Source organism: Mustela lutreola, chromosome 9 (genome assembly GCF_030435805.1).
Source record: "Mustela lutreola isolate mMusLut2 chromosome 9, mMusLut2.pri, whole genome shotgun sequence".
Lineage (NCBI taxonomy): Eukaryota > Metazoa > Chordata > Mammalia > Carnivora > Mustelidae > Mustela > Mustela lutreola.
The window spans coordinates 55,261,598-55,281,661 of record NC_081298.1 but is presented as its reverse complement, the minus strand read 5'-3'; the positions used below and the strand labels follow the sequence as shown (position 1 = coordinate 55,281,661).

At 49.3% G+C, this 20,064-nt stretch overlaps 1 protein-coding gene across 6 annotated transcripts in view; it reads right to left on the bottom strand.

Moving 5' to 3' along the window:
• Positions 1-20,064, bottom strand: part of NINL (ninein like) — a 168,280-nt gene that overhangs the window by 30,765 nt on the left and 117,451 nt on the right. For 3 of the 6 annotated variants that reach the window (XM_059134247.1, XM_059134243.1, XM_059134244.1), the window contains 4 exons: positions 19,711-19,791; positions 13,672-13,801; positions 11,471-11,577; positions 10,159-10,487 (listed from right to left, as the gene is read on the bottom strand). In XM_059134247.1, the coding sequence (XP_058990230.1) occupies positions 10,159-10,487; positions 11,471-11,577; positions 13,672-13,801; positions 19,711-19,791 (647 nt within the window). The remainder of the gene's footprint in view (positions 1-10,158; positions 10,488-11,470; positions 11,578-13,671; positions 13,802-19,710; positions 19,792-20,064) is intronic. The other 3 variants (XM_059134242.1, XM_059134246.1, XM_059134248.1) reach the window with 3 other exon arrangements.

The window sequence follows — 20,064 nt, the reverse complement described above, 5'->3', positions numbered from 1 at the left end:
GGAACAGAATAGAGAGCCCAGAAATAGACCCTCAACTCTATGGTCAACTAATCTTCGACAAAGCAGGAAAGAATGTCCAATGGAAAAAAGACAGCCTTTTCAATAAATGGTGCTGGGAAAATTGGACAGCCACATGCAGAAAAATGAAATTGGACCATTTCCTTACACCACACACAAAAATAGACTCAAAATGGATGAAGGACCTCAATGTACGAAAGGAATCCATCAAAATCCTTGAGGAGAACACGGGCAGCAACCTCTTCGACCTCTGCCGCAGCAACATCTTCCTAGGAACAACGCAAAAGGCAAGGGAAGCAAGGGAAAAAATGAACTACTGGGATTTCATCAAGATCAAAAGCTTTTGCACAGCAAAGGAAACAGTTAACAAAATCAAAAGACAACTGACAGAATGGGAGAAGATATTTGCAAACGACATATCAGATAAAGGACTAGTGTCCAGAATCTATAAAGAACTTAGCAAACTCAACACCCAAAGAACAAATAATCCAATCAAGAAATGGGCAGAAGACATGAACAGACATTTCTGCAAAGAAGACATCCAGATGGCCAACAGACACATGAAAAAGTGCTCCATATCACTTGGCATCAGGGAAATACAAATCAAAACCACAATGAGATATCACCTCACACCAGTCAGAATGGCTAAAATCAACAAGTCAGGAAATGACAGATGCTGGCGAGGATGCGGAGAAAGGGGAACCCTCCTACACTGTTGGTGGGAATGCAAGCTGGTGCAGCCACTCTGGAAAACAGCATGGAGGTTCCTCAAAATGTTGAAAATAGAACTGCCCTATGACCCAGCAATTGCACTATTGGGTATTTACCCTAAAGATACAAATGTAGTGATCCAAAGGGACACATGCACCCGAATGTTTATAGCAGCAATGTCCACAATAGCCAAACTATGGAAAGAACCTAGATGTCCATCAACAGATGAATGGATCAAGAAGATGTGGTATATATACACAATGGAATACTATGCAGCCATCAAAATAAATGAAATCTTGCCATTTGCAACAACATGGATGGAACTAGAGCGTATCATGCTTAGCGAAATAAGTCAAGCAGAGAAAGACAACTATCATATGATCTCCCTGATATGAGGAAGTGGTGATGCAACATGGAGGCTTAAGTGGGTAGAAGAATAAATGAAACAAGATGGGATTGGGAGGGAGACAAACCATAAGTGACTCTTAATCTCACAAAACAAACTGAGGGTTGCCGGGGGGAGGGGGTTGGGGAGAAGGGGGTGGGATTATGGACATTGGGGAGGGTATGTGATTTGGTGAGTGCTGTGAAGTGTGTAAACCTGGTGATTCACAGACCTGGGGATAAAAATATATGTATATAAAAAATATATGTTTATAAAAAATAAAAAATAAAAAAATAAAAAAAAAAAAAAAAAAAAAAAAAAAAAAAGAAAAGCACCTCTGAGGGGCAGCAGAAGCAAAACAGCAGATCAGATCTCATGGGAACCTTGGATATTAGATTTATCAGACACTAAGTATAAAATTATAAAATGTTTACATAATAAAAATGGAAATGAAAAAATAAGAAGGCAGTAAGAAAATATCAAAAATGATCAGACCGGGGCGCCTGGGTGGCTCAGTGGGTTAAAGCCTCTGCCTTAGGCTCAGGTCATGGTCCCAGGGTCCTGGGATCGAGCCCCACATCGGGCTCTCTTCTCCGCAGGGAACCTGCTTCCTCCTCTCTCTCTCTCTCTCTCTGCCTACCTGTGATCTCTTTCTGTCAAACAAATACATAAAAAGATCTTAAAAAAAAAAAAAAAGAAAAAACTAATGATGAAAAAAAAAAAGATCAGACCAAACAGGACAAAAATTGGCTTTTGGAAATGGAAAAAATAAGGCAATGTCAAAATAAAACCTCACTGAATAAGTTAAATGGGAGATTTAGACAGCTGAAGGAAGAATTACTGATCTGGAACACAGAGATAGGGGAAGAAAGTACTCAGAATGCGACAAGAGAGAAAAGAAGAAAAAAGACATGGAAGGGAAGAAATGGAGGAAAATTGAAAAGATCTAACAACATACATCTAATTGTAGAGTGAGAGAAGACGCAATGTTTCAAAAAATAATGGCTGAGAAATTTTCATTAGACACAATTTCAGTGGTACAATGTTTTTCTTTTATTTATTTTTTAAGATTTTATTTATTTATTTGACAGAGAGAGAGATCACTAGTAGACAGAGAGGCAGGCAGAGAGAGAGAGAGAAGCAGGTTCCCTGCTGAGCAAAGAGCCCTATGTGGGACTCGAACCCAGGACCCTGAGATCATGACCTGAGCCGAAGGCAGCGGCTTAACCCACTGAGCCACCCAGGCGCCCGGGTACAATGTTTTTCTAAGCGGGATGAGTAGAAAGAAAACCACATCCCTGCCCTATGACATGACAATTCCATTCTTAGGCACAACCCAATATAAATGCTCCAAAAGACATAGATAAGAACTTTTTTAGCAGTACTCTTTGTGCTGACCGAAACTAAACACTATTCACATGCCCATTCACAAGTGAATGAGTAAACTGTGGTACATTCACACAACAGAACAATCCACAGCAACGAACCATATGAATGAACTACAATTATAGCTCCTAGATCATCCTGGTGGGCCCAATGTAATCACAGCATCCTGAAACGTGGAAGAGGGAGGGAAGAGCATGGGTGTCAGAGTGATGTGATATCAGGTGGACCTGACCGGTCATCACTGGCTTTAATGATGGAAGGGAGCCAGAAACAAGGAATGCGAGCGGCCCACAGAGGCTGAAAACACGAGAATAGTGATTCTCTTCTAGAGCCACCAGGAAGGAAGGCAACCCAGCCAATATCTTAATCTTAGTCCAGTCATAACCATTTCAGATTTCTGAGCTCCAAAACTTAAAAATCATAAACTGTGTTGTTTTAAGCCATTAACTTAGTAATAGTGGTAATTAGTTACAGCATCAGTAGGAAACTAATACACACATAGCGCAACAACTAGATAGAGTAGACTACCCAATGTCAACAGTGGAATCTTTTTTTTTTTAAGACTTATTTGAGAGAGAGAGAGCATGCTTGTGAGTGGGGGGAGCGGCAAAGAGGGAGACAGAATCCTTAGCCAGGCACGGCATTCTAACCCAGGACCCTGAGATCATGATCTGTGCCAAAAACAAAAGTTGGACACTCAACCAACTGAGCCACCCAACCAAACATTTAAAGAAGAACATGCTAATCTTTCTCAAATTATAGACCACTACTGATGCTAAAATCCTCACAAAATACTAGCAATTATCATCATTTAATAGAGTTTCTGGTTGGAATGATGAGAAAGTTTTGGAAGTAGAAAGTGGTGACAGTTACACATGGCACATGTTTAATGCCACTAAATTATGTGGTTAAAATGGTCAATTTTATATTATGTGTACATTGCCATGATTTTTAAAAAAGTCAATATCCATTGACAGAAAAACTAATTTAAGAAGACTGATATACTTAAAGGATATTAAAGAGAAATGATAACTAAGCGCATACCATGATCCTTGCTTAGATCTGGGGTAGGTGGACAAACTACAAAGAACACACTGAAACAATTGACAAAAAGTGGAAGTGGAGTGCATATTAAAAATAGCAGTGTGTTCGAATTAAACTTCCTACATGTGCTAACAATACTGTGCGTATGCAAGAGAACTTCTTGTTCTTACAAAGTAACATGCTGGCTGGGCACCTGGGTGGCTCAGTTGGTTAAGCGGCTGCCTTTGGCTCAGGTCACAATCCCAGAGTCCTGGGATCAAGCCCCACATTGGGCTCCCTGCTCAGCAGAGAGCCTGCCTGCTTCTCCCTCTTCCTCTGCCTGCTGCACTGCCTACTTGTGGTCTCTCTCTATCTCTCTAATAAGTAAATAAAATCTTTAGGAAAAAAATAACATATTGAAATATTTAGCAGTAAAGTATCATAATGTCTATAATTATCTCCAATGATTCAAAAAGAATTTAAAAAGGGTGTGTGTGGAACTGTGTATGCAGCAAAATAACAATAGTAACCGTGGATGAATTCAGCCATGTGGGCCTTCAGACCACTTCTGCTCTCTAAGCTACTAGCAGAGAGTCTGTCATGGTCTAAATCTGGCCATGTCACTCTCTGTACTTTGCTTTCTCCTTGATAAAGGCCCAAATCTCCATAAAGGCCTTTAAGATCCTGCAGGTATGAGCTCTGCTAGCCAAGGTGCCTACGGCTAGTGTGGGTTTGGAAGGCAGCTATGCTCATCACTACCCCACCAACACCGGCTCTGGTGTGGGTTTGGAAGGTGGTCCCATGTGTTTCCTTACAAGTGGCCACAAGGCCAATATACTGGGAGTTGTGGTCAGGGGTTGGTCCACTGACTGGTGCTAGGGACAAACCTGCCCTCCACAGAGCAGGGGCTGGGGGACCTAGCTTGGGGGTGAGGGATGCCAGTGGGCTCCAGAGGCACCTGCATGCTGCTGAGCACAGTGGACTCCTGCAGGCAGCGCGTCTTGTGTGAACTGGCCTCTCAAGGGCCCTGGAGACAAGTGTTCCTCTCTCCTTGTGGGATACTTCCCCTAAAGACACAGCTCCTTGGCTTCTCCTTCCTCTGGGGGGCTCCTTCCTCAACTCTCCACCTACCTCACTCCACAGGAGACACCACAGGCTCCTCAATGTAACTGAATGCTGCCCTCCTCTTTTCTTGGTCAGTGACATTTCCGGGGAGTCCTCCAACTGTTCTGGGGCCCACTTCCAACTTCCCTGCGAAAATCCCATCCTCCTGTAACACATCGCCTTGGCCCCCACACTCCTGTAAGGTGACTTCCTGCACCTCTGATACTATCACTCCGGCCCCCAGCAACTGTCACGTCTTGCCTGGACAGCTGCAGTAACCGCCTCCTCCTGCCCTCTACCCACCTCCTTCTACACACCTACCCTACAACCCCTGCAATCCAGTCTTCTTTCCCTGGCTAACAAAGAGCACGTTTCCATAGCTGCCTGCCTCAGGGCAGCCTCCCCAAAGCCCTCCTCATGCCCGCAAGAGCTGGCTCCCACCCACATTCCCTTCTGCACAGCCATCTCTTTGCTCCCCAAAGTCCTCTACCCTGGACAAAGTCCGCTCCTTCCCCAGGTCCTCCTCCACCTTCCCAGACCTGAACAACTCTCCTCCCAGAAAACTGCCAGCTTGAATTTGGGCTGGTCATTTCTATATATTTTCTTAGGCTTTCACTATTTGTGTACATGTTCCTGGGAAATGTACACGGTCTCGGCAACACGGCCTTTAAGTTTCCTCATACTTGAAACATAGCAGCACGTTTCTCCCTGACACAGAGACACACAGGAAGCACGGCACCTCCCCCACAGACCCAAAGCTGTAAACCTGTCTTGCAGCCTGCTGTGATCCCTAGCTGTGCCCCACACAGAAGATGCTCCATTAGCACTGTCAAGGGGTGAAGACCCTCCTGAGACTACAACTGTGACTTTAGTTGTGGGGTCAACAGGCTTAAGGTGCTGGGCTGCTTCTGTGCATGCCTGGGTCCTGCCACAGACTCATGCCCAGAACAGGTGCCCATGGTGTGTCCGCGGGGTCTAAGACCAGCCTCTGGGTGTCAGGGACTTGCTGTGGAACACCCAGGATAGTAAGTGTGTGTTCTACATTCATTTCGTGCTCCAGGCCCTCTGGCAGAGGGCACCCTCTGCATTCCATGGGTGATGAAATTGAGAAGACAAGGTGCTCTGTGGTTTAGAGACACCCACGTAAGAATTAGCAAGGACATCAAGTAATGGTATCTCCAGGAGGTGAGGAGACCTTGTGCCTAGGAGGCTTCTAGCTATGCTAATGTTTTGTCTCAAGCTCAGTGGTGCCTTGATATTTCTTCCTTTTGGTTTCATGTCAATCCCACATAATCTTTTTTCTCCCCATGGTCACCCAGATAGCAGGAACTGATGCCTGAGCTGGACTGCAGGTCTCACCACACACCCATGATCATGCTCCAAGATAGGCCTGGGTCTGCTGGCAGCTGGCATCACCTACTTGACAAGTGAAACAATACCTCACGGAGCCTCCATCTCCACAGGAAGTGGGCCCCACACAGGTGTGCTGTGCAGGGGTCATGGGATCAAGTGACACTGCACACTGAGCACAGACCATATCACATGGCTGTGCCTGGCATGCCAGTACCCATAACAACTCCCAGGGAAACCCTCCATCTCCAGAGTAGCCAGAAAAATATCTAAGGCCATGTGCCACAGCATCTGGAAAAGCCTAGTCTCTAGAATTCCGGGCTTCTGAGAAAGAGCATGTATCAGCCTAAGTCCCTCAGGGAACCCTGGGAAGGAGGGCCTGGATGCATTCTCTGAACTTGGCCCACAGACCAACATCTCCAGGCAACCTCCCCAGCTGGAGGCTTCCCTGAAGGTATCAACTGCAGCAGCATCCTGAACCCCCGGGGCACTCATGCCCCAGCCCAAGCCTCTCAGGAGGTGTCTGGGCTGGACGGCTTTGTCTGTTGCCCCACTCACAAAGCTCAGAAACTTGCAGTTCAAGGACAGTGCCTGGAGCATATGCTGGTGGGGCAATGTGGTGGATCCTGCTCAAAGTGAGCAGAAAGAGGGCTCAGGTGACCTAGGACTGAAGCGGGGCTCCAGGCAAAGTCTTTGTCCTTGTGAGACTAGCAAGGACTTCCTAAGGATAAGAGCAGGGGACATCAGTGGAGCTGCCCAGAAAGGCCCAGCTCTGCCCTCACCCACTCACTGGGCATGTTGTGACCTCTGGGATGCCTGGGGTCAGGGCCAGGCTTATGACCCCTGCACAGGCACAGTGGTTACAAAATTCCCTTCAGCAGCTGTGCCATGGCCCATGCAGTGGAGCGGGAGGTGAGTGGTTAGAGGGTGTAGCCTGACATTCTACGAATGGGTAGAAACCACACCTGTTGCTCTTTCTCAAATCTGCTTCTTTCTCAAGAGCCCGGACGACATCTTCCAGATGCAGAAGTTTGGTTTTCATGTCATCCTTCTCTCTCTCCAGGGCCATGTTGGCCTCCTCCTCCTGCAGGGCCTTGAGCTGCTCCTTCCCAGCCACCTGGGGACCAATGACGTGAGGCTGGGGGAGCGAGTGCCCTCCTTGGCCTTGTCCCTGCTGTGCTGCAGCCCCTGCTCCAGGCTGCTCTCCCCAGGCTGGCCCTGCTCCTTCATAGCCTGCCCTTGGCCCCCACTCAGATGCCTAGCTCGCTCTAGAACAGCCAGTGACCTCTGTCTCTCCTCTGCCCACTGCAGGGGGGTGAGCTGGTAAGGCATCTCCTCCTGTTCCACAGAGCAGCTCCTGTGCTTCTATCTGGCTTCAGACCAGCTGAGCTGCCGGCAAGAGGCACTGGCTCCCCCAGAACTGCTCTCCTGTCCACCCCACATAAGTACACCTGTGCCAACCACTCAGGGGGAGCAGAAGCCAGCTCTTTGGCAGTGAGCACATGCTGACCATCCTCTCTGAGGCCAAAGCTCTCCAAAGGCCCTCCATGGGCCAGGGCTGGGCTCTGCCCAGCATTCACATGGCACAGGAGCTGACCTGGCACATCTCTGCCCCTGGTTTGCCCACTGGCCACACCCATCACCAGGTTCTAGCCAGGCCAGGGACTGCCCCCTCCTGCCTGCAGAAAGGGGTGTGGGGCCACCTGTCCCCTCCTGCTCGCGATCTGCCACCGCTGACCAATCCCACAAGCAGGCCCACACTATGTCTGTTTCCCATACGATTTTTCCATTTACTTCCTCCAGGCGAGCTCCAGCCTCTCCTACTCCAGGGTGAAGGGCTTGCAAAGCTCTCCCTGTTCCCTGCCTGTCAGCTCCTGCAGCTTCAGCAGCTGACTTCTCCAATGTGGGTACATCTCCTTCCCCCTGCCCTGCCTCTGCTCCTCCTGGTCACCTCATGGACTTGCAGCAGGGGGCTCAGTAGCACCTCTTCCTTCTCCTGCAGAGGCTGCAGCACTAAGAGCTTACAGTGGGCAGCCTGCTGGGCTTGCATCCTTGAGAGCTCGTAGTTCCACACAACTTCAGCCTCTTTCCTACAGAAACAGAGCATGTCACAGGTACTGTGGGCAGAACTCCAGGCCCAGTCCTACCCCTGGGTTGGAAAGGCCTCCTTACAGGCTCCTCTTGTCCTGACTGCAGACCTCCTCTGCCTGCTCTTCCCCTCACCCCCCATGCACCCTAGTGCTCCGTCCATGCCCTGGGACCTTCTGTGGAGGGTCTATGGGAGGATATGCCCTCAGTGGGGTTGGGTTCTACATTTAGAAGCTGACACAAAACCATTAACATATATAACTGTTCACGTGTAAGCTGATTATAACTAAATAGGATAAAAACTCAGAATCTGAGTCATGTAGGCCACATGTCCAGAGTTCAGTAGCCATGCACGGCTGGTGGCTGCCATCAAGGACAGAGAAGACACAGGACATGTCCCCCATCACAGGAAGTACTAAGAACAGTGCTGGTCTAAAACTTTAGTGAGATGTGTGTATCTCGCCTACAGTTAAAGCTTCTTTTGAAAAGTCGGTTCAGTTGCTGGGCACCAGGCCTTCATGGCCCTGGGAGAGTGGAGTCCCAGCCAAGGTGAGGGCACTAAGGACATGTTCGCTGTTCCTGGCTGGCGTCAGCCTGAGAACAGGACATGTGGCCAGATGTGGCTCTAGCTCCAGCCCAGGGAGGGACTGTGAGCAGCAAGCAGGTCCTCCAAATGACTGGCGCAGGCTGGTGGAAGGGGCTACCCTACACAGGCCCATCTGCTACCAGTGGGGGCACAGCTCTAGGGCTTAAGAGAAAATAAAGCTCAGAGGAAGCACATGATTTAAAAAATGACCTTCATCATCCTGTAGGAGAGTGACTGTTTCCATTGGCACCTGAGGGCCTGGTGGCCCTCCACTGGTGTCATCCGACTGCAGGGAGGAAGAAGCACCCACGGACTTGGGGGGTGGTCTGGTTCTTTCATAGCATGTCCAATGTACTCAGGCTACCTCCAATCACTAAGCCAAAGGGGAGAGCACACCCACCCACATTGGAGGGCATGGTCTCTACATAAAGGCTGTCAAAATCCTGCAAGCAGGGGGTGACTGAGGCCACATGCACTCAGCTCCAGCACTGAACTGCATTGAGCCCTGCACAGCCCCTCCGTGAGGAGCATGGTGCAGTGGACACCTCCACTATGAAACATCTACTCAGCACTGGGTCAACATATCCTGGGTGTGGTCATCCCCTCCTGAGCTAGGTGGGTCCTAGGCACCCCTCAGGACTGACTAGCGCCATGGCTAAAATCACTAGTCACTCACTCTACCAAGTCAGACCCACTCAATAAGGAATGGACACATGGGTAAGTCTCATATAACTGTGACACTGTTGGACACAAGATGCCATATTCCAGTTTTCCAAATAAACCTTTCCTCTCCTTTTCTCATAACTTCTGGTCTTTCCAAGAAACTCGCTAACCCAAATTACTTGTCTTTCCCATTGTTTTAGGGGTTTTAGAACGTGTATCCATCTGCTCATGTCCTATAATACCATGTCCTAGAAAATGAGATACTAAAGGAAGAATGAGATACTAAAGAATTATTAGAATTATTAGAATGAGATCCTAAAGGAACAACCATCTTTTCAAAGAACATTCCTTTTCAAAGGAAGAACCTTTCCAAGTGTGAGGCAAAATTCTACAAGGAATTTTAACTCCTAGGCTCTAGTTAGCACATATTTTTAATACAAAGGGACAATGCCTACCTTGTGACCTCTTCTTTCTTTCTATTTTATTTTATTCATTTATTATTTAGAGAGCAGGGGAGGGGAGTGCCTGTGAATGCGGGGAGCAGAAGAAAGAGAGGAAGACAGAGAATCTCAAGCAGATAGCACTGAGCATGCAGCCTGATGAGGGGCTCAGTTGTGCCTGCCTGAGAGCACGACCTGAGCTGAAACCAAGAGTCTAACACTTAACTGACTGAACCACCCATGTACTTCTGACCTGTTCTTTCAATGCTCACCTAACTGCCCCAAGAAAAAGCACCCCTTTAGAAGGCACTAAGATTCTGAGCAGGCTGCTTGACGAAATTTCAAGTCTGGATTCTTGGCAAGGACCACTAGATGTAAGATCCTGAAAGGATGCAGCACCTGACCTGATTCGTGGCAACTCAGTCCGATGCCTCTGGTGTTGCTCCTGCTCCAGCAGGTCCTGCTCTTGGGCCAGCAGCCCAGCTGGGCCAGACAGCGCCTGCATGCAGCACTGCCCCAAGTCCGCCCTCTCCGGCAGAGGGCCGCGGGTCACCTGCTGGAGCTGGTCCTGCAGGCCTCGGATGAGCTCCTGAGACTTCCTAAGCAGCACCTCCAGGTCAGCCCTACGGCACTCCAGCATGTGGATCTCAAGCCTGAAGGACTGCTGCATCTCCTCCCTCTCCTTCATGAAGTCCCTTCTCATTGCTTCCATTTCCCTTTCGTAGGAATTGACCTGAAAAGAGAAATGGGAGCAGTGCTGATCAGGAGTCCTGAAAATGACTTACTGGACAACACAACACAGAAATACCAGACCTCTAGGCATGACACCCAGAGAATCGTGGCCCAGACCCAAAGAAGTACACAGGCCTGTGAAAGGAAAGAGCAGCGCTAAGGTCAGTGGAGCCTCTCCTGGTGCTGGCTTCGGGCACTGTTGTCTTCCATAACCTTCACAAGGGTCTCAGGAGGCAGGTCCAGCAGATGGGTAACAGAGGCTAGGATCATGCTGGGCCAGATGCCTGGCCCGGCCATTCGGAGGGCAGACAGTGGGACAACTGAGAGAACTGCGGATCCTTCCTGAGACCAGTGCATGGCTCTGAACATCCTCTGGCCCCCAGGGTGTGACTACTGCAGGAATGTCTAGCTAATGCATCCAGAGAGCCCAGAGGCACAAGCCCAGGACAGGCAATCCCATCTTGCTGCTACTCTTATGCCTGATAACAAATCGTGGAAACAAGTCATAGAGATGTCCCTCAGTAAAACCCCACCACCAGTCTGCTAATGGATCAGAGGACAAGCTCATCTAAGAAGACAGACTCAGCCATGGTCCTGGCCACAAGGCCACAGAGTACCCCACAAAGGGCAATCCCAGGGTCACATCAGCTTAGAACACAGATGGAAGCTGTAATTTCCTGATGGCAGTGTGGGCGGGGAGGTCTGGTCTCAGGGTGACCCCCGTGATACTCGGGGACCCATAACCCCATTCCCTCCCTTTACTGGTCATTCTTCTTCTCCTGCCACCTTCCAAAGAAGGTGTGAGGCAGAATGTTCATTTTATTTACATTTCCCCACAACCTCCTGTCCCCGAACAGGCTTCCTAAGGGGCACAGGATCTAGGGCGCACGTGTGCACATGGAAACATGCACACACAAGTGAAGCTTTCCAGCATGTGTCACAAGGCTCCTGTGTGTCCCTGTGGCCACCCTTACCCGCCCTGACCTTGGTCTCCAGCTGGATCTTGAGGTCTTGGCAGTGTTCCTTCACCTGCTCCACCATTATCTCCGTTTCTAAACTCACTGGAATGGAGTCACCAACAAATGAAATGCCTGCAAACAAGGAGATGTTCCCATTTCCACCCTGCCAAGGATGCCTAGGGCTGTTCCCAGCCCTCCGATCTGACATTTTGGCTGGCACTGAGTATTCAGCCCAGTCTTCTTCCACCATGCCCCCTACCATGCACAACCTTCCATGGGCCCTTTCTGCAAGAGGAATGTGGTGCTGGCAGAGAAAGCTGACCCTGGTGGGTTTCCACAAGCAATGTTGAGTTCTCAAGGTAGCAGCTCTTTAGAAATCAGCATTCCGAGTCTTTGCCAGAACACACACTACTCAAAGATATAAACAGGAGGCTCCCTGCAAGATCTGTCAGGCCCTTAGATTCCCTAAAAGATGCCGTGCATGGTACGTTTACTGCTCCCTGAATTCTCTTCCCCGATGACGCCAGGTGCACAGAGGAACTGGGAAGACCGAGCAATGGCGACGTGGCTATGCACTTTTCTTGGAGGCTTAATGTTACTTACTATTACATGATAATAACATGGCTTTTCAACAAATATGTTGGGCATAATAAATACTCATGAGCCAAAGTTCTGGCAGATCACATGAAAGGGGACATGAGCGACCCCTTGCTCCTGAGGATTCTCCTCACTGACAATATCAGATGTTCTTGCTCATGTTGCAAGGCGCCCGTGGAACCACAAGCACCGCCCCCACCCCGGGGCACCAGGGACTCCTTCCTGGTGCTACTGAGTAACATGCCAAAGGGCTGACTCAGAATGTGAGTTTTGGCCACTGCTCCAGTTTTGCGTTGGTCCGAGGCTGGGAAAGTGAAGGGAGATGACACACCCCTTAACAATTTGCCATGAAAAAACTGATAGAATGAGGGTCTTGGGGTCTAGAGAAGTCAGGATAAGCACCTTGGTAAAGAAGGCAGCCCCTGACTTGTAAGCTGGATCTGCCACCTGGTTCTGGCCAAGTAGGTCCAGGTGAATGGGCTGCTGGCAGGAGTGGCTCCAGCTGGAAGCAGTAATGGTATGGCTTCCATGATCCACACAACCCTTCTACCAAAACTCTCCTGTGGCAGCAGAGCCCTCTTCCTTTGAAGGGGCTGAAAGAACTTCTGTGTTCAGAGGGAGGGCGGTGGGGGGCAAAAGGGAATAGAAAGGGCTCTGGTTGGGGGAGTCAGTGGCTAGGGCTGCCTTCTGATGCCCCAGTCGAAGGTCTTTTGGACAAGGGCCACCCAAGGTACAGGTCCCTAGCTCTGTTGCTCCCTGGGATCTGGCTGGTAGCTCTGGACAAGCATGCCATGCTCTGTGCATCCCACACTCCTCCATTGACAAGGAGTGCCCCTCAAACATGGCGCACTGGGCCTCTTGGTACTTAGAGCTTGTCCCAAACTGCACAGGCTGAAGAGTTAAGGAGCGTGAAGCTCTGGTCTTTGTCAGGTAACTCCTTCGGTGTCAGTGCTGTGCACAGGAGGACGGAGCCGGGCCTTCTGGGGTGCCATAGCTGCATCCCACCTCGACCCTTTCCATACCATCCAGGGAGTAAATGTCAGCCCTCTCTGTTGCAGTCCACATGAGGCCTCTGTGAATATAAGGAGTCTCTGACACATTTTACGTATTTACCTTCCCTCTCTGAGAGTTGTCACAGACCCAACACCAGACGTCATGCTCTGAGCCATCAGGCTCTGAGCGGGGCTGGGACACCATCACCCTGCTCACTCCAGCCTCCCCTCTCCTCCCTTGCCTAGATGACTATGTCCCACACATCCCCATGACCGAAGAGGCCCACTAGGACATGCCTGTCCTGAGGTCACTACCAGGTTATCATAAACTTCATCATTCCACCCAAACTGAAAAACCCTTACCCTCCTCACTCCTCTACCTCCCTTTGTGGGGGGCGCTGTGGGTACTGTCCCTGGCCTTGGGTTACAGGCCCTTCTCCCACATGTGGCCACTCAAAGGACACATGATCCCTCAGAAGCCTGACAGGCTGGGCAGCTGGCCCCCCACTCCTGCAGAGTCCTCTTGGACCCGGGGGAAGCCCGTGCAGTGGGGGAAGATAGACACCCACTGCCACCAGCCTCTGGTCTCCCACAGCAGGAGCACACTACCCATCACCTCCCAGGACTGGCATCCTACCTGCTGGTCCGTGTCCAGAGAGGAGCCATTCCTCTGGCTGCGCATGGGGCTGGCTATGCCAGCTTGGGGGCAACCGTGCCTGCAGGCCTTCCAGTGCAGCCTGCAGCTCATCATTGCGGTCCTGCAGGTCCTGTAGGGCAGAGCCAGACAACCCCTGCAGCCAGAGCAGCCGCCTGAGGAGCGGCGAGGAGTGGAGCAGTGTGAAGCCCGCCTGCCAAGAGAGCAGCCAAGTGCCAGGCACTGACTGCCAGCACACAACACTTCAGCGGCCCTCCTGCCTCCTAAGTGAGCCAAACAAAAGCAGGCGCCACCTCTCAACCTTCTAGGACCCTGTACCACTTTTGAGCACTCCATATACAGGAGGGGTTCAGACAAAAAAAAAAAAAAAAAGAGTGGAGTGGAAACTGAGGAGAAGTGTAGAAAACACAGAGAACCGTAAGAGCTGAAACACCAGGGATGTTGTGACGTGGGTGTGAGACAGCAGGGTCCCAGGATGTGTCCAGGGATTCTTTCCTCTGCTGCTGTTGAATCTGGGAAGTGTTCTTTCTACAGTTACTGAGCCAAGAGGATACCAGGTGCTTCAGACCAAGGGCCACAGAGCCAAGATGATCATACCAAACAGAAAGGATGGGGTTTGGGTGAGCACGCACACTGGGGGAAGTGGAGGGATTGGGGAGGGTCATGAACGCTTCAGAGGAAGGGTCACATTTGCAACCAGTGTAATTCGGTCCACACATGAAAGAAACATCTCAACAAGTACACCTGGTTACCTGTTTTTCAAATGGTTAGAAAGGGTACAGTTAATAGTCACTTTCTCAGACAGTACCACAGCCAGCACACCATAGCTGTTTGTGTTGCCGTGTCCACTCATGACTCTGGGTCTGTGTCCTCCTTCTCTGGAAGCCTAGCAGGCTTGTGATTGCCCCATGGCAAAAGTGATGGCAAAAGTGATGCCCCATCTTCCAAGGGTGCAGCTTTTAACTAGCTTCTCCTTTGGGGATATTCCCTCGGGGAAGCCCAAGCTAGCTAAAGGCCACATGGAGAGGACTTGGGGCCCAGCCCCTGGCACATCCACAAGGCTCCATATCCCTCACTGGGTTTTTAATCTTATTTAAGTTTCCTCTCCAGGAGGCTCTCACTGAATAAACCTCATCTTCCCAAAACTGTTCCTGAAGGCCAGCGCCTGGCCTGTGACTGCATCTCCCCTGGAGAAGGAGCCTCTCAGTGGCAGTTCTAGGTGGTGGGAGAAGGGACAGGCTCTGCACAGATCTTATCAGAAGCACTTCACAGAGGGTCATTGTACCTCATTCAGAATCTCCTAGACAAATATGCAAGTTTCCCCATGGAGGAAGTAGTTCTGTCTGGGGGAGGGAGGGGAAGGGCAGGGCAGAAAGTTAGAGCTTTGGGACAAGTGTGCAAAGCAGAGCAAGCACCCCCTGGTTCATGACATAGCCTGTGGTCACTACTGCTCCAGCCCTGGGATGTCTAAGAAAGCAGCACTCACCACATAGGCCACCGAGCATCTTAGGTGTGGTGAGTGTGAATGGAAGTGTGCTGCAGCCTAAAATCTACACCGAATTTCGAAGACTGGATTCTAAAAGAAGGATTTAATGGTAACATTGTAGATATACTGAATTAAATAAAATATTAAAATTGATGTCACCTATTACTTTTTACATTTTCTTAATGTGCCTATCGGAAAACTTAAAATTATATGTGTACCTTGTATTGGAAATTTTGAAAATACACACACATCCCAGAAATTCAGCAATTCCAGAAAGCAGATTCTCTTATGTGCTATGCTGGGGATAGACATCTCTGTTCTGAGGACACAGCAGGGAGCATGGCCACCTCTAACTGATGAGGGTGACATGCACCAGCCTGGGCACCAGCCATGGGCCCCAACTCTACACAAGGGGTGTCTGGTGGGGCTGGGGAGCCAGGCACCTAATTCCACAGGGACTGACATTTACTTGGGGTGCCTATTGGTGCCAAAGGTGCAACTACACCAGCCAGGAATGGCAACAAGCCCATTGCCAGAATCCTGCAGTACTAAGGGTCTGAGGGGAGGGTGGGACTTCAACAGCAGCACTGGGAAGCATTGGAGAAGAACCGAGGGTGCCAGCAGGCTGGTTGGTGCTACAAGCGAGGCCTAGGTAAGCACACACATAATGGGGGGGATGAAAAACCACCCAGGGATGGGCAATGGTGGGGACCTCGGTCAGGGCTGGTGTGCGTCTCAGTCCACTTCTGCTGCTATAACAAAATACCACAGGCAGGGATTATCAAGAACAGAAATTTAGTTCTCGTAGTTCCGGAGGTTAGAGTCCATGATCAAGGTGCTGACAGATTTAAGGTCTGGTGAGGGCCTCCCAGTTCATAGATGGCCATCTTTTCCTGTGTCCTTACATGGTGGAACAGATGGCAGAGCTCTCTGGGATCCCTTATATAAGGGATATTCTCTATATCCCTTATATAAAGCACTAATACATTTCACCTAATCATCTCCTAAAGACTCAGTACCTCCTAAGCCCATCACTCTGCAGGAATAGGCTGCAACATATGAATTTGGGGACACACAAGCATTCCATGGGTAACAGTGTGGAAATACAGAGAAGGAAAATCTACATTTGGGGTTTCTGATCAAGAACATGCTCCCAAGTGTCCACCCAATACAACAGCAGAAACATGAAACAACAGAGCACTCTGATCAACACTTAACACTCCCCTTTAACAAAGGCAGCCTCACTGAGAAAATGGAGACTCAGAGTTGAAGGAAATGACAAGAAGCTGAAATGATAGTTAAGTAGGAAGAAGATTCGGCAACAAGGGAAAGCATGGTTTCCTTGCCAACAAATATCCTGGTCACAAAGTTCAGGGAAACACTAAGCAGTGATTTTGGAAAGGCTGGGTGATGCCCTGTGGGGAAGACTGAAAGTCTCCACATCTGGAGACTGACTGTAATGCTCTAGCAGCAAAAACAGCAGAGTAGCAGGACTCCTCTGGCTCATGGGAGAATTCCAAGGGTCAACTTATAAGTGTGGAGTTGGGTGCTGGGCTTGGGAAATCATCCTTTGGCAACCATCATGGTAAAGACTGAAGCAGAGACTAAATCTAGGGAAAATTCTGATGAAGAGCAGGATGTTTATGTGGTCTTTATGTGTCTCCCCACTGACTGCTCATTTAGTTGCATGGGAGAAAAAAAAAAAAAAACAGTAATTATACAGTAGAAAAATTAGGCAACACCTTGACCAGGTGATCAAAACTTAACATCACCGATGCCCCTCCACTGAGAACACATAATCTCAATTTAATCCAAAGGAAATATCAGAAAAACACAAAGTAAGAATATTTTAAAATATCACTTTAAAAATATCCATGTCAGAGACAAAAGCTGGAGGAAAGCCCTGTAGACTGGATGTGCTCTCTCCCCAACCCAATTCCAGGTTATCTTCACACCCAAGGTGAAGGTTTTGAAGGCGGGACCTTTCATCGGGTCCTGAGCGTGGAGCCTCATGAAGCAGATCAGTGCCCTCCTTTAGAGACCCTAGAGTTCCCTTGAAGGCAGCTTTCTGTCTGTGCCAGGAAAAGGGCTGTCACCAGACACCCGGCTGGGTGAGCCCCCCACCTCCACCCCCAGGGCTCAGGAAATTTCTAGCAAAAGCTTCTGCCTAACTGTTCATCTTACGTTTTAGGAACTAAACTCCTCAAGCCTTCTGCCTAGCTGTCAATCTCACCTTTTAAAGACAAACTAACAAACTGCTAGAAAGGAAAAAGCATTTGAAGAGGCTGGACTACAGATGAAGCAGAAAGTGCCAGAAGTGACCCACAGTTCCCTCAGCCTCATTATAATGTGAAAATCCCCTCTGAATATTAAAAGGAGCCTGCTTTCCCTTGTTCCCTGGGTTTTAATGACTCCCTGCAATCTCCCTGTCAGTACAAATAGAGTGATCTCATGAGGCAGCTCCACTGGGGTAGTCTCTGTAACTCACCACTTGGGGCTGAGAACTGTGGGAACGGATTGTTTATAAGCCCCCCAGCCTGTGTCATCTTTGTTAGAGCAGCCTGAATGGCCTGAAATGGAATGTTTCATGACAACCAAAGGCAGCATGTAACCATCTGTGGGATCCGGTACTACAGGGGAAAGGTCTAAAGGACACTGTTAGATTAACTGACAAAACAGAAATATGACCAGTAGGTTAAGATATTGTACCAGCGGGAATCAGAAAGTTACTAAGTGCGCCACAGTTAGGTGGAATGGGAAGCTGGGTCTTCAGGAAGAAAAGCCCAGACTTCTGGCTTTGGCACATTTCTGTGGTGTAAGTAACTCCCACCAGAGCTGATTTCAACCTTTCCAAAGTTTAACAAGAAGCTGCCAAAACTCATGAACTCTTAACAATCAAGTCTGGGGCATCTGCACACCCCTCTGCAAGGTAGTAGGACTAAGCCCGGTCAGAAAAGCGCACCAACCTGCTGAAGGGTAGAGTGGCCCCATGGTGCATGTCAGTCCCTCCCAGATGTTCAGAAAATCCCTGTGTATGCACATCCACACAGAGCAAGCAAGTATACAATGTGCACACAGAGTAAGATGTAAACAACAGGGGAATGTGGGTAAAGGGTATCCAGGTGCCCTTGCCACTGTTTCTACTTTTGTAACTTCATGTATTAGAAATTATTTTCCAATAAAAAGGTTCTTTTTTAATGCTCTAAATGTAAGTTTGAAACAGCAAAAATAGTCAAAGAATGGAAAGACCAATTTCTAAATAAATAAACTAAGACTAACATGTACTATATTTATGATGTTTCAAAAAGTCAAATTTCAAGAATCAGAAGTGAAATGAGTAACAGTTCTTTGAGTAACAGAGTCCTGTGAGAGAAAAATGGGGTTTATGCCTGTTAGAAAGATCCAGGGCACTAAAGTAGCATATTAGTTGAGTTAGTTAAAGGCTCTAAATCAAGGCAACAAGCTTAAAAGGAGGGAGGAAACATGACATGTCACTACACCCCAACCATCAGGACACACCCCAACCCCAATCCAGCACACCCCCAGGGGAGGGTCAGGTAGAGGGTGCCACAGCTGACCAGACAGAGGAATTTCCGGAAGGGCACCCTAGTATTCCGGGTTGAGAGTGGAGGAAAGAGCACAGGGCAGAAAGCAGTAGGTTATATCACACTCCTGAACAGCACACATGCTCACCTTTATCCTCTGGTGTTGCCAAAGCAACATGCAGCAGGAACAAAGTCAATTCTGACTTTACTTTGGAGGGAAATCATTAAGAAGTGAATTGGTAATAGACCCTTAAGATCACAGAATAATGTTTTAGATGTTGGGATCCTGGGTAATTTTAAGAGTGTCACAGGGTGGTGGTATGTTTCAGCACCAATGACACTGTTCATCACCTCTGCCCTGCTCTGTGGTGTCTCTAACTGAACAGATGGCCCCCCGAGGTGTGGCTACCTGCATGGTGCCTTCAGAACTGGTGCCAGTCTCGCACCCTTGGCCCGCCACATGGGGCTGAGCACGGGCACTGTGTAGGCAAGTTGGGTCCCCCCTCTTTATGGAACACAAGACTTGGGGGCCCCATCTATAGAACACAGGCTGAGATCGGAGGCTCCACCTGCTCTGCACATGCAAGGATGCTCCTGCCAAGACATGCTGGACTACCCTTCATGTGGAGGCCAGGAATGTGGCCCACCGTGAATGACAAGACGTGCATACCACCATCCAGATCTAAACCAGTCAGACCCTGGTGACCTGTACCACCCACCCATCCCATGAGTTCCACACCCGCTCTTAGCAGGCATGGCTAAGGAGGGCTATGTGGCCTTCTGGCACCAGGAGGTCTCTAGAGGGCCAAGCTCTTAGTACCTTCCCCAGCACCATCACTCTTGCTGCAAAGTGGGCTGGGCAGGGGGAGGGGGTGTGGGGCAGGGGTGCATGAGGGCTCCATGCACCAAAGACAAGAGCAATGGCCCCAGTACAAGACAAAGGCAATGTGATGGCTCAAGGTGGCAAAGGGGGCTGGGCGGGGCACGTACCCGGCACTTGCACTCATACTCCTTTAGGACCTCCGCGAACCGCTCCTCCTGGGCCAGGAGCTCTGTGCTCTGTGGTTCCAGCTAAAAGTCAGACCCACACAGGAATATGGCAGACAGGAACTTAGGCCAGGTAGAATGTGTGTTATCACCCTCTCATGCTCCTCCCACTAGGCTCAGCATCTCTAGGTACAATCTTCCATCCCTCTTCCTCCTCCCTCCTCTTTTTTAAAAGACCTCAAGGCAAAAGGAGGCTCTGAGTTCATGGAAGGTGGTCCTACTCCCAGCTGGAGTCTGGGGTGCATTCCTGCCTCAGATGCCTGGGACACCCCCATGCAGCACCTCTCCCACCCTCCT